Consider the following 20,653-nt stretch of genomic DNA (forward strand, 5'->3'; position numbering starts at 1 on the left):
GCCAAATCCAGTAGAAAGCTAGGGGCAAAGGGTCCAGGAGATGCATCTCAGGGGGCAGCCTCCCCCGACCAGAAGTGGCAAGTGGGCGGGGCAAAAAGTGCAACCGAATTGTGCAAACAGACTACTCAGCATACTGCCAAGCCTCAGTGTCTCCATCTGTAAAGTGGACATAAAGTCTCCCTCCTTCACAGGGTTGTGTTGTTAGCACAGTGCCCAGCACAGAACACATGTGGTGGGTGGAACTTGATCGTGGTGATGTGATTGTCATAATTGTCAATATTGTGATTCTGCCTGATTCTGTGATTCATCACTGAATCAGCCTGCAGCTTTTATCTAAACATCCCTGCCCCGGGGAAGCCTTCTCCCCACTATCACCCCCACCCCGATCAGGTCAGGCCCTGTAACAACCAGGCCCTGGCAAACTGGGGGACAAATCCGCCCTCTGTTTTCATATGGGCACAGCCACCCCTCTTGGGTTGACATATTGCCTGTGGCTGTTTTCATGCAGCAGTGGCAGAGTTGAGTGGTTGGGACAAAGACCCTGTGGCCTGCAGAGCCTGAACTATTTACTATCTGGTTTTTACAGGCACATGCTAGCCCCAGCTCCTTCCCGCAACTGGCCCTCATGCCCCTCCGTGGCGCTTCCCTCTGCAGTGATGGCACAGTTAGCTGTGTGCTTATTTGCCTATGTCTGTCTGCCCTGCCAGACTGAAAGCCCCCTGAGGAAGGGCCCAGTCTAGAATTCCTAGAGCCCAGGACAGAAATCCCTCCATCAGCCACAACTCTTCAAGCTCCTCACAGGGTCCTGTAGGCACCTGGTCCTCGGAGGCAGCTCCAGAGTGGGCCGGCTGCTGACTCGGCACAGCCTTGGGAGAAGTGCTGATGCCGGCAGTTTTCCACAGCAGAGCGAGCCCCAGCTTATAGGAGTGTTTTCGACCAATTTTCCAAGTCCCTGGCTTCAGCCCTGGAAGCAGGATGTGAAGGTTTTCATTGATCACCAGAGGATCGAGGAGTGCCTGGAAGGCTTCAGACACACTCGGGGGTCCCAGCTTCCCACTAGCAGCCTCATAAGATGGAGAGCGGGCGCTGCTGCAGCTGTGGGGCAGCCTGGGGTCCTGGGGAGGTGGAGCCAGAGAGGCAGCTCCAGGGAGGCCTTTCTGGACCTGGCAGCCAGACTGAGCTGCGTGGCAGGAGCCCGACCAGACTCAGGGACAGGAATGTGCCTCTTGCAGTCCCAGGAATGGGAGGAACGCAGGCTTCCCCGGCTCCTCAGGAGGGGGTTTAGGCTTCAGCTCGGTGCCCTTTCCAGTAGGCACATCCCCCCACACCTGTCAAGGAGAGGCCTTAAGACATGCTCATTCGTTCATTCACCCAAGACTTCCGGGCCAAGGGCTTGCTGTGAGCCAGGTGCCCAGTGAGAGAAGGCAAGAACCTGCCCCCCAAAGTTCACATTTTAGTCGGGGAAACAGGCAGCAAAACTGCCAGGGGCAAGGATGGGCACACTGAAAGGAGGCAGTAGGGGCGAGACCAATGTGACAGACGGTCTCTCTGGCCCTCTTCTAGGCAGCGCCCGCACCTCTACCCCTCTACCCAGCCCACCTGCCCTGGCATTGACAGCGGCCCAGGTCTCGCCCTCTGAGGCCTTGATTCCCGTCCGAAATGGTCTGTGGGCTGAGGCTGCCCTTTGTCTCTGGGATGGTCCCTGCCCCCCACAGAGAGCTGGCCCCCACTTTCCACCACTGCAGAATGAATGTGTGGGCAGATCCATACCAACAAATAGGCTGTGAGAAAGGAAATGGAGAAACCTTCTCAGTTTCTGTGTCTGTGGAGAAAAAAAGGCCAAGAATGCCACGTTTTCCATTTTCCCTCCACATGTAATGTTTAGTTTCTATAAATGAACTAATATTTTCCTGGAGAGAAAAAAATCATAAAGAACGCTGACCCCCAGAGAGGGCAAGTAATGTTTGTGTGTACTTTGGAACTGGTGAAGACATTTCCAGATTTTGTTAGTCCCGCCTCCACGTGGCTTTACCAACTGACAGGTTTTCTCGGAAGATTCCTGGGCAGCACCGCGAGTCCAGGAAAATCTTCGGCCTTGGCCTCTGGTTTCTGTGCTCGCACTGTGAGGACTGCTCTCTGACACACCTGTGTGTCTCCCTGTTGTATTGCCTGGTGGTAGAAACCACCTCTGGAGTCAGGCAGAGCTCAGTTCAGAGCCTGGCTCCAGCAGTTCTTAGCTGTAGGCCCTTGGGCCGTTGGTTTGATCCCCCTAAGTCTGTTTTCCTATTGGAGAAATAGGAATAGGAATCTTCACACAGACATACTTCACAGGGTCTCTGGGGAAGTCCCCTTAGTCCAGCGCCTGGCATACACTCACCTCTTGAGAGTGTTAGCTCGCGGCCGCCCAAGCAGGCTCTGGTGCCGTCCAGACATTGGGGAGTTGGTTGGGGGACAGAGGGAGCTCCCGCTGGGGCAGTCACCAGCATACCAGTACTGCTGTCGCTCACGAGCCACCCCAGAACCTAAGGGCATGAAACAACCATTTTATTACATGCATAGACTGTGTGGGTCAGGAAGCCGAACAGGGCTGGGGCTGGAGCTGGAGTCACCTGGAGCCATCTTCACTCACATGCTCAGTGCTTGCTGCCAGATGGGGCTGGGGCTACAAGTGGGGGCCGTGGAACACCTACCTGTGGCCTCCCACTCACAGTGTGGCAGCTTCAGTATCAACAGCCTCCTGCAGGGCAGCTGGCTTTCACCCAGAGCAAATGGCCAAGGAGAGCAGGGTAGAACCTGCATCACCGAGCCCTTATGAGCCAGCCTCAGAAGTCACGCAGCCTTACTGCTGCCGCACTCTGCTGCTCAGGGCAGTCACGAAGGCCTGCAGATCCAAGGAGAGGGACGTAGACCCTACCACTGAATGGGAGCAGCATCAAAGACTTTGTGGATAGGTTTTAAAGCCAGCACCTCAGCTGTTCCACGGGAGGGAAACAGAGACTCCAGGAGTTGCATAATACCAGTTATAGCAGCTGAGCTGCACTGAGCATGTACTCTCTGCTGGGCACCATCGTAAGTATTCTCATGTACTCACTCAGTGACCCTGACACAGACACTGCGAAGTGGGGCCAGTGTCATCCCCATTCTACAGGTGAAGATGCAGGGGCTCACCCAGCCTCATGCACTGAGGAAGTGGCAGAACCAGCTGCCAAGCCCAAGGCTCTGGACAGCCTCTGGGCTCTGTCCCTGGAGCTCCATGTATCCGTACAGTGCAATTAAGCATTACATTGGCATGTCCTTGACTTTCCTGCAGTCACTTTTGAGACACACATTGTCCCCAGTTGGTCCTCAGAAGGCAACTTCCATGTAAGAATCAGAACTCAAAACCTGATCTGACATTAAGTCTAATCTCCTTGTCTCAGCCTAGTTGGGGTGCTTCAGGCCTGGCTGCTTGTGGCAAGAGAGCAGGGATGTTTGGCCCTTCTCCCTCCCTAGGCCTTTCTCCATCTCTTTGGCCTGCAGCAACTGGGGGAGAGGATACAGTGGTAATTGGAGCATAGGGTGATATGGGCCACATCCAGGCAGGGAGTTGGCCAGAGGTGAGTTTGAATCTCGCCTCTTCTGCTTGACCTTGACGTGACAGGCTGCTGAGATGGGAGGCTCCAAGAACAAAGGAGATGTGAAATCCCAGAGTAATGGGCCACAACTGGCCTCCTATCCCTGGAGCTCCTCATGCAGGGCCCCTCCCGCCCATCCATTCCGAAAATATAAACGGGCAGAGAGAGTATGTTTCCCCTGCAAATCTTGTGTTTAGGGGCTAGGCGTGGTGGTTCACGCCTGTAATCCTGGAACTTTGGGAGGCTGAGGCAGGCAGATGGCTTGAGCCCAGAGTAGAGTTTGAGACTGGCCTGAGCAAATGGCAAAACCTCATCTGTTAAAATTAAAAAAAAAAAAAAAAAAATTAGCCAGGCATGGTGGCTTGTGCCTTAGCTTCCTGAGGCCCTCACTGGAAGCAGATGCTGGCAACATAATTCCTTACAGCCTGTAGAACCATGAGCCAGTTAAACCTCTTTTCTTTCTTTCTTTTTTTTTTTTTTAAAGACGGAGTCTCGCTCTGTCACCCAGGCTAGAGTGCAGTGACGTGATCTGGGCTCACTGCAACCTCTGCCTCTTGAGTTCGAGTGATTCTCCTGCCTTAGCCTCCTGAGTAGCTAGGATTACATGCCCAGCTAATTTTTGTATTTTTAGTAGAGATGGGTTTCACTATGTTGGCTAGGCTGCTCTTGAACTCCTGACCTCAGGTGATCTGCCCACCTTGGCCTCCCAAAGTCCTGGGATTACAGGCATGAGTCACCATGCCCAGCCTAAACTTCTTTTCTTCATAAATTATCCAGCCTCGGGTATCCCATTATAGTAATGCAAATGTACTAATTCATACCCTACTCCCAGTACCTATTTTCTGTGTTAGGCCATTCTTGCATCACCATAAAGAAATACCTGAGGCTGAGTAATTTATTTTAAAAAGAGGTTTCATTGGCTCACAGTTCTGCAAGCTTTACAAGCTTGGCACCAACATCTGCTTGGCTTCTGGTGAGGTCCTCAGGAAGCTTACAGAAAGTGAAGGATGAACAAGCATGTTACATGGTGAGAGCAGAAGCAAGAGAGCCAGGGGTGAGGAGAGGGGAGGTCCCAGATCTTTAAACAACCAGATCTCACGTGAACTGAGTGAGAACTCACTTATCACCAACGGGATGGTGCTAAACCATTCTTGAGGGATCTGCCCCCCAATCCAGTCACCTCCCACCAGGCCTTGCCTCCAACACTGGAAATCACATTTCAACATGAGATTTGGAGGGGGCAAACCATTTCACAGGGCCTTCTAGCTGGCAGCTGATATCGCTGATGCTTCTTCTCCCAGGCACTTTCATGGGTATTTCAGAGATTCCACAAGTCCCTTGACCCAGGCAGATGCAAGTCTATTTGGGGGACCCCTGCAGCCCCTTCCATGCCTCCCACAAAGTCTGGTGCCCACTGCCAGCTTCCTGATGCTTGGGTCCCCTCCAGCCCTCAACTCGGCCAGCTTTCCTCACACGGGCCACCTCGGTCTACAGGAGGCCTCATTCTAACAGACCTGTGAGCACAGCAGACCTGCCTGTGGCCACCACTGTCTTCTAGCACAGTCGTTGGGCCTCGTGAGGCCTGAGTAAGGCACAGCAGCTCCCTTGGGTCTCCTGACTGCTAGAGACATAGTTCAACCTCCCCAGGGGGTCTGTGGAGACTCCCCCCAACTATGTGTGAGTAGAAAAAGAGTCCCAGGGGCAAGGGGTAGGCCCTCTCTGCACATGCTCTTCTCTCCAGAAACATACTCTATCTGCCTGTTTATATTTTCAGAAAGGATGGGCGAGAGGGGCCCTCTGTGAGGAGCTCCAGGGATAGGAGGCCAGTTGTGGCCCATTACTCTGGGATTTCACATCTCCTTTGTTCTTGGAGTCTCCCATCTGTCACGTCAAGGTCAAGGTCAAGCAGAAGAGGTGAGACTCAAACCCACCTCTGGCCAACTCCCTGCCTGGATGCGGCCCAGCTCCTCACGAGTACCAGCAGCTCCCCCAGCATCTGCTGCTCCGCGCTGCCCCAGCATCTGCTGCTCCGTGCTCCCCGTGGCCTAGGAATCTGCCCTAGGATGGGTGATTGGATGCCATTTGCAGAAAGAAATGATCAAGGTCAACCAGGTGCAGTGGCTCACACCTGTAATCCCAGCACTTTGGGAAGCTGAAGCAGGAGGATCGCTTGAGCCTAGGAATTTAAGACCAGCCTGGGCAACATGGCAAAACTACATCTCTACAAAAGTATACAAATTATCTGGGCATGGTGGCGCGTGCCCACAACCCCAGCTCCTCAGGGCTTAGGCGAGATCGCTTGATCCCAGGAGGTGGAGGCTGCAGGGAGCCATGATTGTACCACTGCGCTCCAGCTTGGATGACAGAGTAAGACCCTGTCTCAAGAAAAAAAAGAAAAGGAAATGAACTGAGCCCTCTGAGTGATGTGTGAGACAGCTCTTGGCTGTCAGGGAGAACTCGTGAGAGCTGCATGTATGAGAAACAATGTGTGTGAATGTGAAAGTGACCAGCTCCCAGGCTCCACTGTGAAACCTGGCCAGAGAAGGGTTTCAACACAGACTTTCTGTGCAGAGGGGCCCCGGTGTCCTGGAAAGACACAGAGTCTGGCAGACCTGGAGAGGGCCTGAGTCCTTGGGAACCGGATTCTCAGCATGGGCAGGAGGGACACTGAGGACACTGAGCCCCCTTCACATTAGGCAAAAGTCACCCTGTGCACCAGAGGCTCAGAGTGCACCTGCAAGAGCACCCAGTTGCACAGTTGTCAAGCCCCCTTCTCCAATGAGAAAACGTAGGCTCCGAAGGATGAGACCTGACTGTGAGATCCCAGCTCAGCGTGGGGGGCAGAGGCTGGACTGGAACCCAAGTCTTGTGACTCCAAGCTGAGTAGTTTCCCTTCTGCCACAGCTGCCTCCCATTAATTTCCGATGTGCGATACTTGGAAAGTGCCTCTGTGAGCGGCGGCAGGGCTGCCAGGCTGCTTCAATAGGGCAGTGCTGTCCCAGGCAGGCCACTTGGATGCTGCTGGAAATCCGTGGGAACGAGGCTTCCCGTCCCAAACACATGTCTTCCTCATCTACCCAGTGGCCTCCAGACATCAATCCCAAAATGAACTTCTCATCATGTCCCCAAAACCTGACAGTACCAAGGATACCACTCCACTGACGGTCACCTCAAGTCCCCCTCCCTCCATACCCCCAGCCTGTGGTGTCAAGTCTTGGTGTCAAGCAACATCCAGTTGCTCTCCAACCAAAGCAAACTTTCTAGGGTACACATCTGAACGCATCAGTGCCCCTTCCTAAAAATCTCTACACCTTCCCCTCATTGAACTCCAGGCTTCTTCAAAGGCCCGGCTCTCTGTCACCCCAGGTCTATGCACATGCTCTTCTGTCTGCATCCATCACTGCTCCTGCTGGAGCTCTTGCACCTGCCTGGACATCAGACCCTCCAGGGGTCCCCTCTGTGTTCTCACGTGCACCGTGCTCAGGGCTATCCTGTTCACTGACTGCTCACCCGGGCAAGTTCCTGAACTCTTCCCTCGTCCAGTTCTACATCCTAAAAGTAAGATGGCAACAGTACTTGCATGGCAGTGTTAATGTGAGGCTTAAATAAGATCAGGTGTACTAAGCATTTATCACAGTTCCTAGCACTTTGTAGATGCTCAGTAAACATTAGCTACTGTCATTATTACCATCGTTATTGTTGTAGTTATATTATTGGTATAGTTGTTGCCTTTACCATATTTATTATTGTTACTATTCTCATGTAAAAGTAGATGTCTCTCCTGGTCTAATGACCTGGCTACTTCTCTCTCTCCCACACTTGACTAGAAACTCATCTTTCTAATCCAGTGTAGTATCTCCGGCTCCTGCCCCGGGGGCAGGCCCAAGGTCAGGGCTCAGGAAAAGTTGGTCACATGAAGGAGGGAGGGATGCTGTATGGTTTATTCCTCACAGGGAGGCTGTCAGTCAGGGTCACCATTCCTGTTTCGCAGATGTAGAATTCAGGTTCAGAGGTGTGAGGTGACTTGCCCAAGGTCACTTAGCCTGCAAGTGGCAGACACAGGTGGGGGCCCAGGCCTGTGTGCCTTCAGATCCTGAGTCTTTGCCGTCACTCTTCATCATCCTGTCCACTCCAAGGCCGTTGTTCAGAGGCTCCGGGCTCCTTTCTCTTCCAATCAATGAGTGGTCTGTTGGGCAGCCTGTTGCTTTCTTGAAAGAAATGTAATGAAAACCAGATTTTTTTTTCAACATGATATCTTGTTCCCCACAGAGACTGTCAGTTCTCATATGTTCCAATAAAACTGCTAAAGAAACAGCCACTTAAAGAGCTTTAAAGATTATTCATGGAAAAATTATGCTGAGGAAAAACGGAGCAATCCTCTGAGATAGTCAAGCCACATGGTCAGTTTTTCCAGCTGTCCGTGCCATATCGGGGCTGGCAGCAGGAACTGTACTCTGCTCAGCCAGCCCAGAGCCCTGGTGCATTATGACCACCCACACCCTTGCCCCTGCCCCGAGACATGGAGAAACAAACTTGCCAGCCACCCAGCTCACAAGCGGTCCCAGAAGACACGTGCCCCTGGTGCTGTCACGTGGTGGCCACCCCAGGCTTGGCAGGGCAAGCACATGAGGCCTTTCAGTAGCAGAGGGTGTCATTTACTGGCAGAGAGGCCCCCCATCCCTGGGGCCCAGTTGAATGGGAATTCTTCTGCTTCCTCGTCAGACCCAGGCTGTTGGTCAACAATGCAGAAGAGGGGAGGAGCTGAGACCCAGAGCAGGGGGAGCAGCATCAGCTTTGAAACGGCGCCCAGGGAAGCTGCAGGCTCTTCTGCTGGGCCCCCCACCCTTCCTCCAGTTGGGTCAAGGGGCATCTGAGGCCAGGCATGCCTCCCAGGGCCATCCATAGCCGAAAGAAGAGGGGGCAGATCCAGGCCTAGTCCTGCAGGGAGAGTCAAGAATTGAATGGAAGAGACCAAGGGCAAGTCCAGTGGGTTTGGGAGAGACTGAGCATGGGAATCGGAGCTAGAGGCAGGAAGCACATGGAGACAGATGGGAAAAGGAGTCAGGCAGGAGTGAACAGGAAGGGCCAAAAGAAGTTACCAGAAGAGACTTGGAGCTTCCAACTGTGTGACTGCAGAGTGCCTCTGAGCCTTCCTTTAAAATGGCGGTGATAAAAGTTACTAACCTCATAGGAGTCAAAGAACAGGACTTTGAAGTGTTTACTCAAGTCTGGCACACAGTGCATAATAGATGCTAATTCCCATCACCTTCCCTTCCTCAAGGGTAGTAACTGGGTCTTACCCACTACAGACTTCCTGGAGGAAGTGTCTCCTGTTTACTAGATCACTTCAGATATGGCCACCGTGTTCCTCCCTCCTCGTGTTCTGACCAGCACCTGACCTCTGAACAGTTAGCCTTCCTCCCCAGCCACCACAAGAGTGCCGCACACCTGGGATCAAGTCCTGCCTCCAGCGTGTTGTAGCTCTGTAAGCCCCACTTTCGGATCTGTAAAATGGGGCTACTAAGAGTTTCCACCTCAAGTGTTGTGGCACAGGTACAGAGCACGGCGCCGGGTGCATCTCATTAGGTTGTAATTGTCATCATGATTGTTACTACCACAACACCAGGTAGCCTTGGAGTCCACTCCAAACCACAAGGGAGGAGCAATGCAATTTGACCTTCAGAAAACACTTTTCTGAGTCAGGGTGGGAGCCAGAGTGACTCAGGCAGTGAGACTGTAATCCCTTGCACACGGCTGCTGATAAACAAGGCAAGATCCACCCTCTACATGGATTCGTTTCTTGAGCAATATGTGCAAAACCAAAACAAAGCAGGATGGTTTTCATTCTTCCTTTTCCTCTCTGGGACAACTGCACGAGATGTTTCTTTCGGAACAGAGCCTGCCTGCATTGCAGCGCTTCGAGCAGAGTTTCTTCCCCGGGCTGCACAGCCGCATCACCTGGAGAGCTTTGGCTGACGGCAATGCCCAGACCCACCTGTGGCCCACAAAATCAGTCTCCAGGGGTGGGCCCAAGAAACTCCATTTCTAACACTCTCTCCAGATGGTTCTGATACATTCTTTGGTTAAGAATTAGAGCCTCTTTTTTTTTTTTTTTTTTTGAGATGGAGTCTCACTTTGTTACCCAGGCTGGAGTGCAGTGGCGCAATCTCAGCTCACTGCAACCTCCATCTCCCGGGTTCAGGTGATTCTCCTGCCTCAGCCTTCTGAGTAGCTGGGACTATAGGCGTGTGCCACCATGCCTGGCTGATTTTTTGTATTTTTTAGTAGAGACGGTTTCGCCATATTGACCAGGCTGGTCTTGAACTCCTGACCTCGTGATCCTCCCAAGCCTCAGAGAAGCTGATGACCACATGGAATCCCTTGCCAGGAAAATGCACACATACAAAAGCTTAGCTGCACTTTCAGTCCTCTGTACACCTCAAAGGCCTTCCATACACCTCTCCTGGGTTTGTGAAGTCTCGGCCAAGAACCTTTGCTTTAGAGTCACACCTCTCCAGTTCCATTATTGTGGCTTGGTCTGTCAGATCCTGTTCTTGAGATGCCATCTGAAAAGCAGGAACTGGGGCCTCAGAGAGCCTCCCCTCTCTCCTGCCATCAAGCTAATTTATTTAGGCAGCTGCGCCAAGAGTCAGTGTCGGGTGGTGGGGTCTCTTTGTTAAGGTTCTTTGAACTGCAGCAACAAAGACAGACTGGCTGACTTCAACCAAAAGAAGAACCATTGGGTTGGGTGCAGTGGCTCATGCCTGCAATTCCGGCTGGGAGCCTGAGATCAGTGGATCACTTGAGGCCAGGAGCTTGAGACCAGCCTGGCCAACAGGGTCTCAAAACCTCGTCTCTACTAAAGAAACCTGTCTCTACTAAAAATACAAAAAAAAAAAAAAAAAAATGTAGTCAGGCATTGTGGCGTTTGCCTGTAATCCCAGCTACTTGGGAGGTTAAGGCATGAGAGTCACTTGAATGCAGGAGGTGGAGGTTGCAGAGAGCCAAGATGGCACCACTGCACTCCAGCCTGGGTGACAGAGCAAGACTGTCTCCAAAAAAAAAAAAGAAAAAGGAACCATTGGCTCACAGAAACCAAGGAGGGCTGAACAGCCAGGCCAGGGATACACTGGGTGTCAGGAACAACTGAAACAGACCTCTCTTCCACCTTGCTTTGTGGCCTCACTCAGTGAGGTTACTTTCCTTTTCTGTCACCACAGATCAGATTCCCTCACCACAAGCAGGGAAACATGGCCATCCTTATTTCTCATTCATCAAACAGAGATTGTCCTCTAATGCTTTCTAGGCTCAAATCCAAAAGTCCTGGGGAGGGTGTCCACTCGTAGACCCATCAGCTGGGGCCACAGGCAAGGCCGCTTTGGACTGGCATTGCCTCCCCTGTCTACATCAGTGGGAGGAGAATGTGCTTCCTGAGAAGGTGCCTGGCAGGTGGTCCCAGGTGTCTGCTCCATGCACTCACAAGGCCTAGACTTGAACCTAACCCCATCGCCAGCCAGGTCCTAGACACATGCTTGATGCCTACCCACTGAGCTTCTACTACTCTACTTGCAAGTTGAAGCTAATAATATAGACCTCAGAGGAGTGCTGTGTGGACTAAATGTGAAGGCACTACAGGGTCAAGGCAAACACAGATGACACACTCAAGTTGGGTGGTTGGAAGAGAGTTTCAGAATGGGGTATTTACAAAGATGTGGGCAGAGTATGGGGACCCCAAAGGACAGCTCAGTACCCCAGGGTTAGAAACAGACTGCCACCTCTCAGGAGTGACTCCGCCGGGAGGGAGCCAGAGGAGGCAGTGCCCCAGCCTGCTACCCATCAGCCTAAGCCAGTGAGGAGCCAGAGGGAGCCAGGGAGCCCACTGACCTAGCCCCATGTGCAGCCCGCTGGTCCATGGCACAGGGTGGAGAAGGGTGGAGGACAAATCTGGACGGGCAGATGGAGATTCCAGCACAGCACCTGGCACAGAGTAGGTGACCACTATTTTTAAAGTAGTCTCACTTTAAATAATGAAATAGTTAATGCATAGGGAATACCCATTGTCCCCACCATCCGTATTTAGCAGCAGTTAACATTTTGCCAGGTTCACCACATATTTCTTTAAGTAATAATACTACAGATGGAGGGAAGGCCCCTTACCCCCATCCTGCATCATTTCCCTTTCCTCCTTACAGGTAACTGCTGTGCTGATTTGCATTATTCTTGTGCAGGTTTTGCGTTTTACTGCATACTTATGTGTAAACATATATACTGTTGTTTTGTGTGTTTTAAAAATTTGACCTAAGTGGCATAATGCCATAAACATTATTTTACAACTTACTCTCTCTACTTAACATAAGTTTTGGGGTTGGTTTGTTTGTTTGTTTTTTGAGACAAGGTCTCACTCAGTTGTCCAGGCTGGAGTGCAGTGGCATGTTATCAGCTCACTTCAACCTCCACCTCCTGGGTTCAAGCAGTCCTCCCACCTCAGCCTCCTGAGTAGCTGCGACTGCAGGTGCACACCACCATACTGGGCTAGGTTTTGTATTTTTTTTTTAGAGATGGGATTTCACTATATTGCCCAAGCTGAAACTTAAGTTTTTACGATTTATCTATATTGATACCTGTAGATGCAGTGTCGTCTTCTCTTTGTAAAATTTGTTGACTAAATAAACCACAGCTCATGTATCTGTTTCCCTACTGATGGGCATGTAGCCTGTTTCAGCTTTTTTGGAATGACGCACAATGCCACCTTGAGCATCCTCGTATATGTGGCTCCCCATGTATATATGCAAGAGTTTCTCTAGAGTAAAAACCTAAATTAGAATCACCAGGTATAAAAGGCGGGGAATCTTCCTTTATTCAGCATTGCTCATTGCTTTCCAAATATTTTACCTGCATATAAGCCCCAAACTAGAGTTCCTGTTCCTCCACCTCTGCCAATGCAATACATTGTCAAGCTAAATTTTTTATTGTTTTTTACCATCTGTTGGAATAAATAGATACCTCCTTTTGCTCTCATTTGCATTTCCATTATTACCAGTGGGGTTAAGCGTCTTTCCTTATTGTTACTGGCCATTTGGAGATTCTGTTCCTTGGATATGCCTTTCATATCTTTTGCTTGTTCTCTCTGTGTGGTTTGCCCATTCTTAAAGATATTTGAAGTTCTCTGTATATCTGAAAGCTAATCCTGTGTTGGTTTAGGGGTGACACATACCTTCTCCCACACTATGACTCACCTTTTAACACTGATTTTGATGTCATTTTTGGTTGGTTGTTTTGGTACAGACATTTAAATGTTGTCAGATTTATTCACCTTTTCCTTTAGGATTTGAGTTTTTTCTTTCTTCCCTTTCTGCAAGATTATAATGGTTGTCTCCTATTTTTTTCCCAGTAGTTTTGCGTTTCACATTTGTCACATTAATCCACTTGCTTAACATAAGGCAGGACTCTAATTTTGTCTTTTTCCGCATGAAACCCAGTGGTTTTGCCCCCATCCTGAAAAGTTCCTCCTTTCCCCACTGACTGGTAATGCCACCACCATCAGGAAGCAGGTCGGGCTCTCAGTTTGTAGTCACTGAACTGTGTCTGCATCCATGCCTAGTACCACACTGTTTAAATACTACTGCTTTAGGTTTTGTTCTGCCATCCAGTAGGGCAAGTCTTGCACTGTTTTTCTTCAGAATAGTCTTGGCTACTTTATTCCTTTTCTTTTGCATCAGGATTTTTTTTTTTTTTTTCTTTGAGATGGAGTCTCACTCTGTCGCCCAGGCTGGAGTGCAGTGGCGTGATATGGGCTCACTGCAATCTCCACCTCCCGGGTTCACGCCATTCTCCTATCTCAGCCTCCCAAGTAGCTGGGACTACAGGCACCCACCACCATGCCCGGCTAATTTTTTTATTTCTAGTAGAGACAGAGTTTCACCATGTTAGCCAGGATGGTCTTGATCTCCTGACCTCGTGATCTGCCCATCTTGGCCTCCCAAAGTGTTGGGATTACAGGCATGAGCCACTGTGCCTGGCCTCCATCGGGATTTTAAGATTGGCTTAAATGGCCAGGTCAGGAAGAACTTTGAACACCATGTCATGGATGGTTTCAAGCAAGGCGGTGACATGGTCAGCTTCACGTTTTTCAAATACTTGTGAAGCTGTGCTTGGGTTAGATTTTAGAAGATCAGACTGGAGGCAGGAAGACAATAAAATATGGGGGCCCAGACCAGTCAGTGACAAGAGAAGTGGGCAGGGAGGGGCTGTGCAGAGTCTGGAGGCCCTGGTGCCTGTGCAGCAAGTGAGGAGGGAAGGGAGGAGAGAAGAGGCACGTTGCCGTGTGGGAGGAGCCGAGGGCAGGCTCCCATCCCAGGCCAGGCGACTGGGTAACACACAATGCCTCCAGCCGAGGCTGGAAACAGAAGAAGGAGTTGCAGGCTCAGCCTCAGCTGTTTTGCACTTGGTGCATCTTAAGAAAGGGCAGATGGAGGGATAGTGCCAAGAGGTGGATATATGGGTCTCAGGCTCAGAAAAGAGGACTGGGCCAGGCCTGGTGGCACCGTCCTGTGGTCCCAGCTACTCAGGAGGCTGAGGTGAGAGGGTTGCTTGAGCCGGTGAGCCGGGGAGGTTGAGGCTGCGGTGAGCCGTCATAGCGTTACTGCACTCCAATCTGGGTGACAGGGCCAAACCCCCTCTCAAAAAAAAAAAAAAAAAAAAAAGAAGAAGAAGAAAAGAGGACTGTAGTCAAGATTTAAGAGTCATCAGCTATCCAATCAAATAAAAAACAGGAGCTGAAGAGGGAAGCCTGTGTAGACAACTCCAGCATGAAGGGTGTTAGAGGAGGAGGAGGAGCTCATAGAGGAGGTGGTGACAGAGACTGAAGAGGCACAGAGAGAAGCAGGAGAGTGTGGCATAGCGCCCGCCAAGGAAGGAGGGCATGTTGAGAAGGAGTGACCCCAAGCACCAGGTACTAAGGGCTCTGGGAGATGCTGACAAGCCTTCATTGGTTTGGCAAGAAGGAGGTCAGTGGACGTGTCATTAGGTACAGAAGTCAGAGCTGAGTGACTAGAGGAGCGCAGACCTCCATTTGCTGGGAAAAGACCCAGTGAAGGACCTTGGCTCACAGAAAAAGAGAGACTAGAGCTTGCCTATAGGCTGGGGGAAGGAGTCAGAGAGAGAAGGGGAAAGTGAGGCAGTGAATTCTCAGAGGAGATGGGTAGGACCTGAGAGAAGAGATGGGCCCCGGCCTGGCAGGAAGGCCAGTGTGAATGGAGGTGTGCGTGGCCACTGCAAGGGTGGCTGTGAGAGAGGTCCCACCTGACAACCAGTGTTGTCACTGAAGTAAAGAGTGGCAGCATTGGAAAGGTTTGGGGTCTTGGAGTTGCCTGGGGGCACTAAGGAAAGAAGTGACATGTTGGAATGTTATTGAGAATAAGAAAATTGGCTAAGGCCTAATAAAGGGATTGGTGGGGGCAGATGAAGGAGAAGGTGCCTGTGCAGAGTGGGGTTGGGAAGGAGAAGGGACGGCAGAGGAGGCAATTCATGGGAAGTGAGCACTCAGCTGGCAGCAGCCACCCCTGGTGCCTGGCCCAGATAGCCAGAGCTAGGCGAGCCTTTGGAGTCACCTCCCTTAAAGATCTCCCTTCGCAAGCCAGACAAACTAAAGAGTGCCACGGTGGCCAGGGTCACATTCCTCCAGACATAGCTGAAGATGTGGCCAGCGTGAAGGATTCGGCCTCAGTCTCTGTATATTGAGTGCAGTGAGGTTTGCACCCCTAACTCCCTGGCTCTGGTGACCTGTTAGCCCCATGACTGGGTTGAGAAGGACATGGTAATAATTACCATAATAAATTAAGTATGAGGGCTAAAAACTATGAAAGTCTGCGAACATTACCTCATGGACTTCTTCTGACCACCTGCAAGGTGAGTTGAATCATTCCCACTTTTCAGATGAGGAAACTGAGGCTCAAGGAATAAGTTCAGTAACCTATCCATGGTCCCAGGTAGCACATGAAAGACCTAAGATCTGAACCCTATCTGTCTAGCTGTGCTCTTGCCCCTTTGTTTTTAATGAGTACACAGAGACCAGAAAGTAGCTGTATAAGAGCTCAGGGGTAAGGAAATGGACTTGGTGTTAGAAGACACACTTTTTTTTTTTTTTTTTTTTTTTTTGAGACGGAGTCTCACTCTGTCGCCCAGGCTGGAGTGCAGTGGCACAATCTCAGCTCACTGCAACCTCCACCTCCCGGGTTCAAGTGATTCTTCTGCCTCAGCCTCCCGTGTAGCTGGGATTACAGGTGTGTGCCACCAAACCTGGCTGATGTTTGTATTTTTAGTAGAGACGAGGTTTCACCATGTTGGCCAGGCTGGTTTCGAACACCTGACCTCAGGTGGTCTGCCTGCCTTGGCCTCCCAAATTGCTGGGATTGCAGGCATGAGCCACCACACCCGGCCTAGAAGACACACTTTGAAGTCTCACCTCTGTTCACCAGCTGGGTGTCCTTGGATAAGTCATGCCATGGGGTAGCAGGGCCAAGACTAGGCTGCTTATCCCCATGTCCATCCATGGTGCCCTCCCTTTGGCCAGGGGGTGCCATGCACAGCAGGACGTTGACCATCCTGAGAGTTGGTTGTCAGCCTTGGGAGTCAATTACTGTATGGAGAGTGAAGGATCGATATCTAATGAGTAAGAAGCTACAGGGCTCCTATGAACCTTGCCCCATCTGTGACAGCTGGGCCAGTTGCCGTACTCCAAACCGGGGACCGCCTCCACACCCCAACCCAGCCTGCGCAGCCCCTCACCCTCCCATCATAACCCCTGTTGTTGCTCTCTCTGCTCTGTTTGCAGGTCCCTCTGCTGGCTCTGGTTCTGCGAGGTTCAGCCGGAGGCCCACCTGTCCTGATACGTCTGTTGCTGGCAGCCTCCCCACACCTCCAGTCCCCAGACACAGGAAGAGCCACAGCTTAGGCAACAAGTGGGTGACTGAGCAAGCCCTCCCCCCGGGCTTCAGACCGTCCTGCACGTGGGCCTGGGCACAGTGCAGGGAAACACTTGCTGACTGGGTCCCTCCCCTGCCCTGTTCTGGGAGTTGCTGATGAGAGCCCTTGGAATCCTGGCCAGTGCACTTTCCTGAGGCTGGTGTGAGCTTGGGAAGAGCTGAGGGGCACTGTGGCAGCACTGACTCCACACCGCTGACAGGTGTCTCAGGCTCAGCAGCTGATGGAGGAAGGGTACAGGGAAGGGCAGGGAAGTAGCAGTGACATTCCAGAGAATTTGCCCAAGCCCAGTTAATGACTCATGGAAAAACCCCAAAGTCCAGTGGACACCAGTGATTGTCATCCAGGGCGGTGTTCAGTTTCTCATGGTATCTGCCTACAGAGCAGTGAACCTGCTGGCTCATCAGCCCTGTGGGGCCCAATAGCTGGGGGACATGCGTGAATCCTCGGCATGGCTGGGGCAACTGTGCCTGTGTCTCCAGGGCATTAGGCAGAGGCTTCCGAACAGATGGTCCCTTCCTTCCTTCCTTTCTTCCTTCCTTTCCTCCCTTCTTCCCTCCCTCCCTCCCTTCCTCCTTCCTTCCTTTCCTTCCTTCTTCCCTCCCTCCCTCCCTTCCTCCTTCCCTACCTACCTATCTACCTACCTACCTACCTACCTACCTACCTACCTACCTACCTACCTATCTACCACTTCCAAGGCACAAGCCTCAGCCCAGCCCAGGCAGGTCCTGGAGGAGCTCCAAGGCTGGAGGAGAAAGAGTTGCTCTCTGAGTGTTAAGCAGCCCTCTGTGCTAGACACTCTGCACATGCCTGTCAAGCATGATCTCCCTGAGTCCCCATGCAGGCCTCTGAGGTGGGTGCTATTATTACATATTTTGAGAATGAGTCTAATGAGGTTCAACAAGGTGAAGTTCCTTGCAATGGTGGAAAAACATCGGAGCAAGGGCCTGGACCAGGTGCGTGTGACTCCAGGAGCAGACATCCTGGCCACAGGCCCACTGCCACTCACCTGTGCGGCCTCATCACTCAGAAGCAGCATCTGCTCACTCGAGCCTCATAGCCACCTGGGAGACAGGCAGGGCAAGTATCGTTATCCCCATTGCATGGATGGAGAAACTGAGGCTCAGAGAAAGGATGTGACTTGCCCAAGGTCATGGCATGAGAGAGGACAGAGCCTGGGCTACACCATGGCTCTGGGTGGAGGCCTTTTTCCTGCAGCTGCACCATCTGCTCTGGCCCCCAGGCAGGTGTAACCACTGTCACTCCATAGATAAGGAGCTTTGCCTTCTTTCTTCCTTTCCGTTTTCCAGTATGATGTGTCAGTTGAGTGTAGTTGAGAGTAAAAGTGCGACATTCCCATCGGAGAAAGCAAGGCACCTACTGGACGACAGTGTCCTAGAGTCCCGCAGCCCCCGAAGGGGCCTGGCCCTGACCTCCTCCTCTGCTGTCACCAATGGACTCTCCCTAGGTAAGCGTCTCCGGCCTGCACATGATAGGCTGGTGGGCTGTAGGCCCAGTGTGTGCTCCGTGTCTGTCTCTGTGTCACTGTGACATGCCCAGTGGCGCTATCATTCTGGGGGACCCAGTGGCCCCTCACCTCCCTACAGAGGTGGCTGCCTGCAGGAACCACCCAGAGCCAGGGAAACCCTTGTCTCCTAGCCTCGTGGGCTTCATGAAGAGCCCTGGATCTGTCGTCATCCTGCTGGTGGCATGGCAGGCAGGTAGAAAAAGCAGCCAAACCCTTTCCTGAGACCAGCTGCTACTGGCTGGCAACTCCCTAGACCAGACTGGACCACAGTCAGGCTTCTGTCCCTAAGGGATCATGACCCACAGGGCCCTGCAGGGCAAAGCAGGAGAGGCTGCCAGGGAGGGTAGCTGGGTGGCTACAGGGTTCTCACTGCGTACTTGTCTTCAATGGGAGCTAGAAGGAGGGAGGATGAAAAGCTGATGTTCAGGGATGAAATTGCATCACTGAGTGTCAGCCAGACATGGTGCTATGGCAACAGAAGAGACAGAAATTGTGCTGCTGAGGCTGGGATAGGAAGAACTTGACATTAGGACTCAGGCTGGTGTTGAGCTCTGGTTGTAGGTCTGTACCCCTGCAGTACCCAGGTCAGCTGAGACAGGTGGGCACCATCCTGTTAATACTGCCATCAGGCCAGTGCTCTCTCTGGTGCCTGTTGCCTTTCAGTGTGCCTATGCCTTTGTGGTCTGTGTGTCTGTGTGTCTGTCAGCTTCCCTTAGCAGGGAGTCCTCCCACAGCTGGTGGTTAGACCAGTTGCCGAGCTGGGAGTTGATTTTGTGAGGACTGCAGGGCAGAGGGCCCAGGGCAGGGGGCGGGAGGGGACAGGAGAAACAGGCAGGAATCACTCCCACGTCCCTGTGAAAGCAAGTCAGTCTCAGAGGGCGTGGGCAATATGAGTCCAGGGGTCGCCGTCTCCCACGCCCTGGAATTCTGACAAGCATGTTCTGTGTCTGCCTCTGTCCTCAGAGGAGGTCATCCTGTTTGGAGCCAATCAGGGTTATACGATGGCTCAGGACAATGTGTCCAGGGTTCTGAGGTGCGCCTTGGGAGAAGAGTTCCAGGTCATGCGTGGGGAAAGGCTGGGCTGAGCAAAGGTGTGCAGATTTCTTCCCAGAGATGCGGCTGTGCTGGTGGGTGGGAGGAGTCCTCTAAGAAGGCATCAGAGTCCACAGTGTCCACATTCTTTGGTCATGGGACCCTCTTCCTTGGAATGGGACTGGGTTCTGAGGAATGCCCTCTGGGGAATGCCGGCCCAACAGCACTCAGCAGAACAGCTGTTTTATGTCCAGAAAACTTTCTGAGCTGTGTCTGAGTCCAGGCCTTGCTCTTCCTGAGACAGAAAACGGAGTCAGATGCAGAGCTGTCCAGCGTCCAGACAGGAGATCACAAGGTTGTTTGGTTCCCGGCTCCTCAAGTTGGGGAATTGAAACTGGTTTTCTGTTTGGGGCCAAAAGCCCTGATTAAGTGGCCATGTGTGCATGTGCCCTGTTGGGAGCTGGGCTGGTCCTCCCCTCTGTGATGAGGGCCATTACTCAGACAGATGCCAAGGGGCCTGGGATCCCCTCCCTCCTGCTTTCCCAGTGCTCGGCCTCGGTGCTCTTTCAGGCAAAGAGCACTGAACCTCAGAGCCTCTGAGGTCTGAGAGACAGTCCAGAAGCATTGCGCGTGGATGCTTGGGTGACAGGAGAAAGTCTCTCCTTCAAGAGGGCTTAGAGAGCCTGGGAGAAGCAGGGTCACCCATTCAGCCCAGAGGGACAGGCCTGAAGGAGAAATAGGTAGCAAAACGGTGGGACCCAGCCCCTCTCTGTGACCCCACTGGCCAGGGGTTTGCAGGGGCTCTCCCTTGAGGCTTCTGTCTAATGCCAGGTACCTGCGCTGTGACCAGCGTCTAGTCAAGCCCTGACCCTTGTGGAAGAGGAAGAGGTGCTCATTTGGCCTCACCAGGTGAGGCCTGTTCTAGCCCTGGCTTCATGTGGGCCAGAAGGGAGGCAGTGGTGGAGCCAGGTCAGGCCCAGAAGAAAGCCTGAAGACCCAGACCCCAGCGGGCCAGTGGGCAGTTAGCTGCGGCCCTCGGGGGCAGTGGGAAGGTAGTAGCGGACCTGCCTGGAACAGTGGGATGGGGTGGTTCTTTGACCCTCCCAGAGCAGAGTTAGAACAAGCAGCAGCAAAAACTCGAGTACATCGAGGCTCCCAATGTGAGGAAGCAGTTTCTATGGCACTTCTGTGAGCTCAGGGGCCTGACCCGGGAGGACGGGCCCCTCTTCTGTGAGGCCGTTGTGCTCATTGACCTGTGTTCCTTTTCCAGGCAGTAGTGAGAGCTCAGAGTTTAGTGAAGAGATGTCTTCAGGGCTGGAAAGGTGAGTGTGGCCTCAGCATGGCCTCCCTCCCAGGGGCGGTGCTCAGGGCCCAGGGAGCTGAAGACAGGCCCCGGGCAGGGACGGGCCCTGCCCCACCCACCCCATGCTGGCCTCGGTGAGGCTGCTCTGTGGCTCCTCCAGCAGCCTGGCCAGGGCAGGGCTGACCAGGAGGGAGG

The 20,653-nt window shown here is 52.4% G+C and overlaps 1 protein-coding gene across 23 annotated transcripts in view; it reads left to right on the top strand.

Moving 5' to 3' along the window:
- The window catches only part of LOC105463938 (Ral GEF with PH domain and SH3 binding motif 1), a 309,104-nt gene that overhangs the window by 263,230 nt on the left and 25,221 nt on the right, over positions 1–20,653 (top strand). For 16 of the 23 annotated variants that reach the window (XM_011711384.2, XM_011711385.3, XM_071078830.1 and 13 more), the window contains 3 exons: positions 16,447–16,573; positions 17,906–18,063; positions 20,426–20,477. In XM_011711384.2, the coding sequence (XP_011709686.1) occupies positions 16,447–16,573; positions 17,906–18,063; positions 20,426–20,477 (337 nt within the window). Of the gene's footprint in view, positions 1–16,446; positions 16,574–17,905; positions 18,064–19,986; positions 20,065–20,425; positions 20,478–20,653 lie in introns of all 23 variants that reach the window. The other 7 variants (XM_071078837.1, XM_071078835.1, XM_071078836.1 and 4 more) reach the window with 3 other exon arrangements.

This window comes from Macaca nemestrina, chromosome 14 (assembly GCF_043159975.1).
Source record: "Macaca nemestrina isolate mMacNem1 chromosome 14, mMacNem.hap1, whole genome shotgun sequence".
Classification (NCBI taxonomy): Eukaryota; Metazoa; Chordata; class Mammalia; order Primates; family Cercopithecidae; genus Macaca; species Macaca nemestrina.